The sequence below is a fragment of the Dendrobium catenatum genome, unplaced genomic scaffold (assembly GCF_001605985.2).
Source record: "Dendrobium catenatum unplaced genomic scaffold, ASM160598v2 original_scaffold_93903, whole genome shotgun sequence".
Classification (NCBI taxonomy): Eukaryota; Viridiplantae; Streptophyta; class Magnoliopsida; order Asparagales; family Orchidaceae; genus Dendrobium; species Dendrobium catenatum.
In genome coordinates this window covers 1-423 of record NW_021412344.1, presented here as the reverse complement: position 1 = coordinate 423, position 423 = coordinate 1, and the positions used below count along the sequence as shown (strand labels likewise).

Here is a 423-nt window from a genome sequence, read left to right as displayed (position 1 = left end):
CTCAACTCAAAAAAACTCATTTCCTTCCAAAAAAAAAGCTCTCTCCTTCTCTATCAAATCTAGTCTGAATCGAAGAATGGGCTATGAACTTCCTCCTGGTTTCAGATTCCACCCAACAGACGAGGAGCTTATCGTCTACTACCTTCGCAACCAGGCCATGTCGCTGCCCTGCCCTGCCCCCATCATACCCCAACTGAACATCTACAAATTCGATCCATGGGAACTACCTGGTTCGTCTCGTTTACGCTTCTAGCTGTGCTTGATTTTACAACATCTATTTTTCCTAAACCCTAAAAACTTATGATGCAGGGAAATCAGAGCTCAGTGAGGGAGAGTGGTACTTCTTCACCCCTCGTGACCGCAAATACCCAAACGGCTTGCGGCCCAATAGAGCAACCGCGTCTGGATACTGGAAGGCCACCG

The 423-nt window shown here is 47.5% G+C and overlaps 1 protein-coding gene across 1 annotated transcript; it reads left to right on the top strand.

The window, feature by feature from the left end:
- Positions 1–6: 6 nt before the first annotated feature.
- On the top strand, positions 7–419 carry LOC114578614 (NAC domain-containing protein 2-like; the record flags this gene model as incomplete). Its single annotated transcript, XM_028691952.1, has 2 exons — positions 7–230; positions 310–419. Coding segments are annotated over exons 1-2 (264 nt in total), but the record flags the coding sequence as incomplete, so codon positions are not given.
- Positions 420–423: the final 4 nt, after the last annotated feature.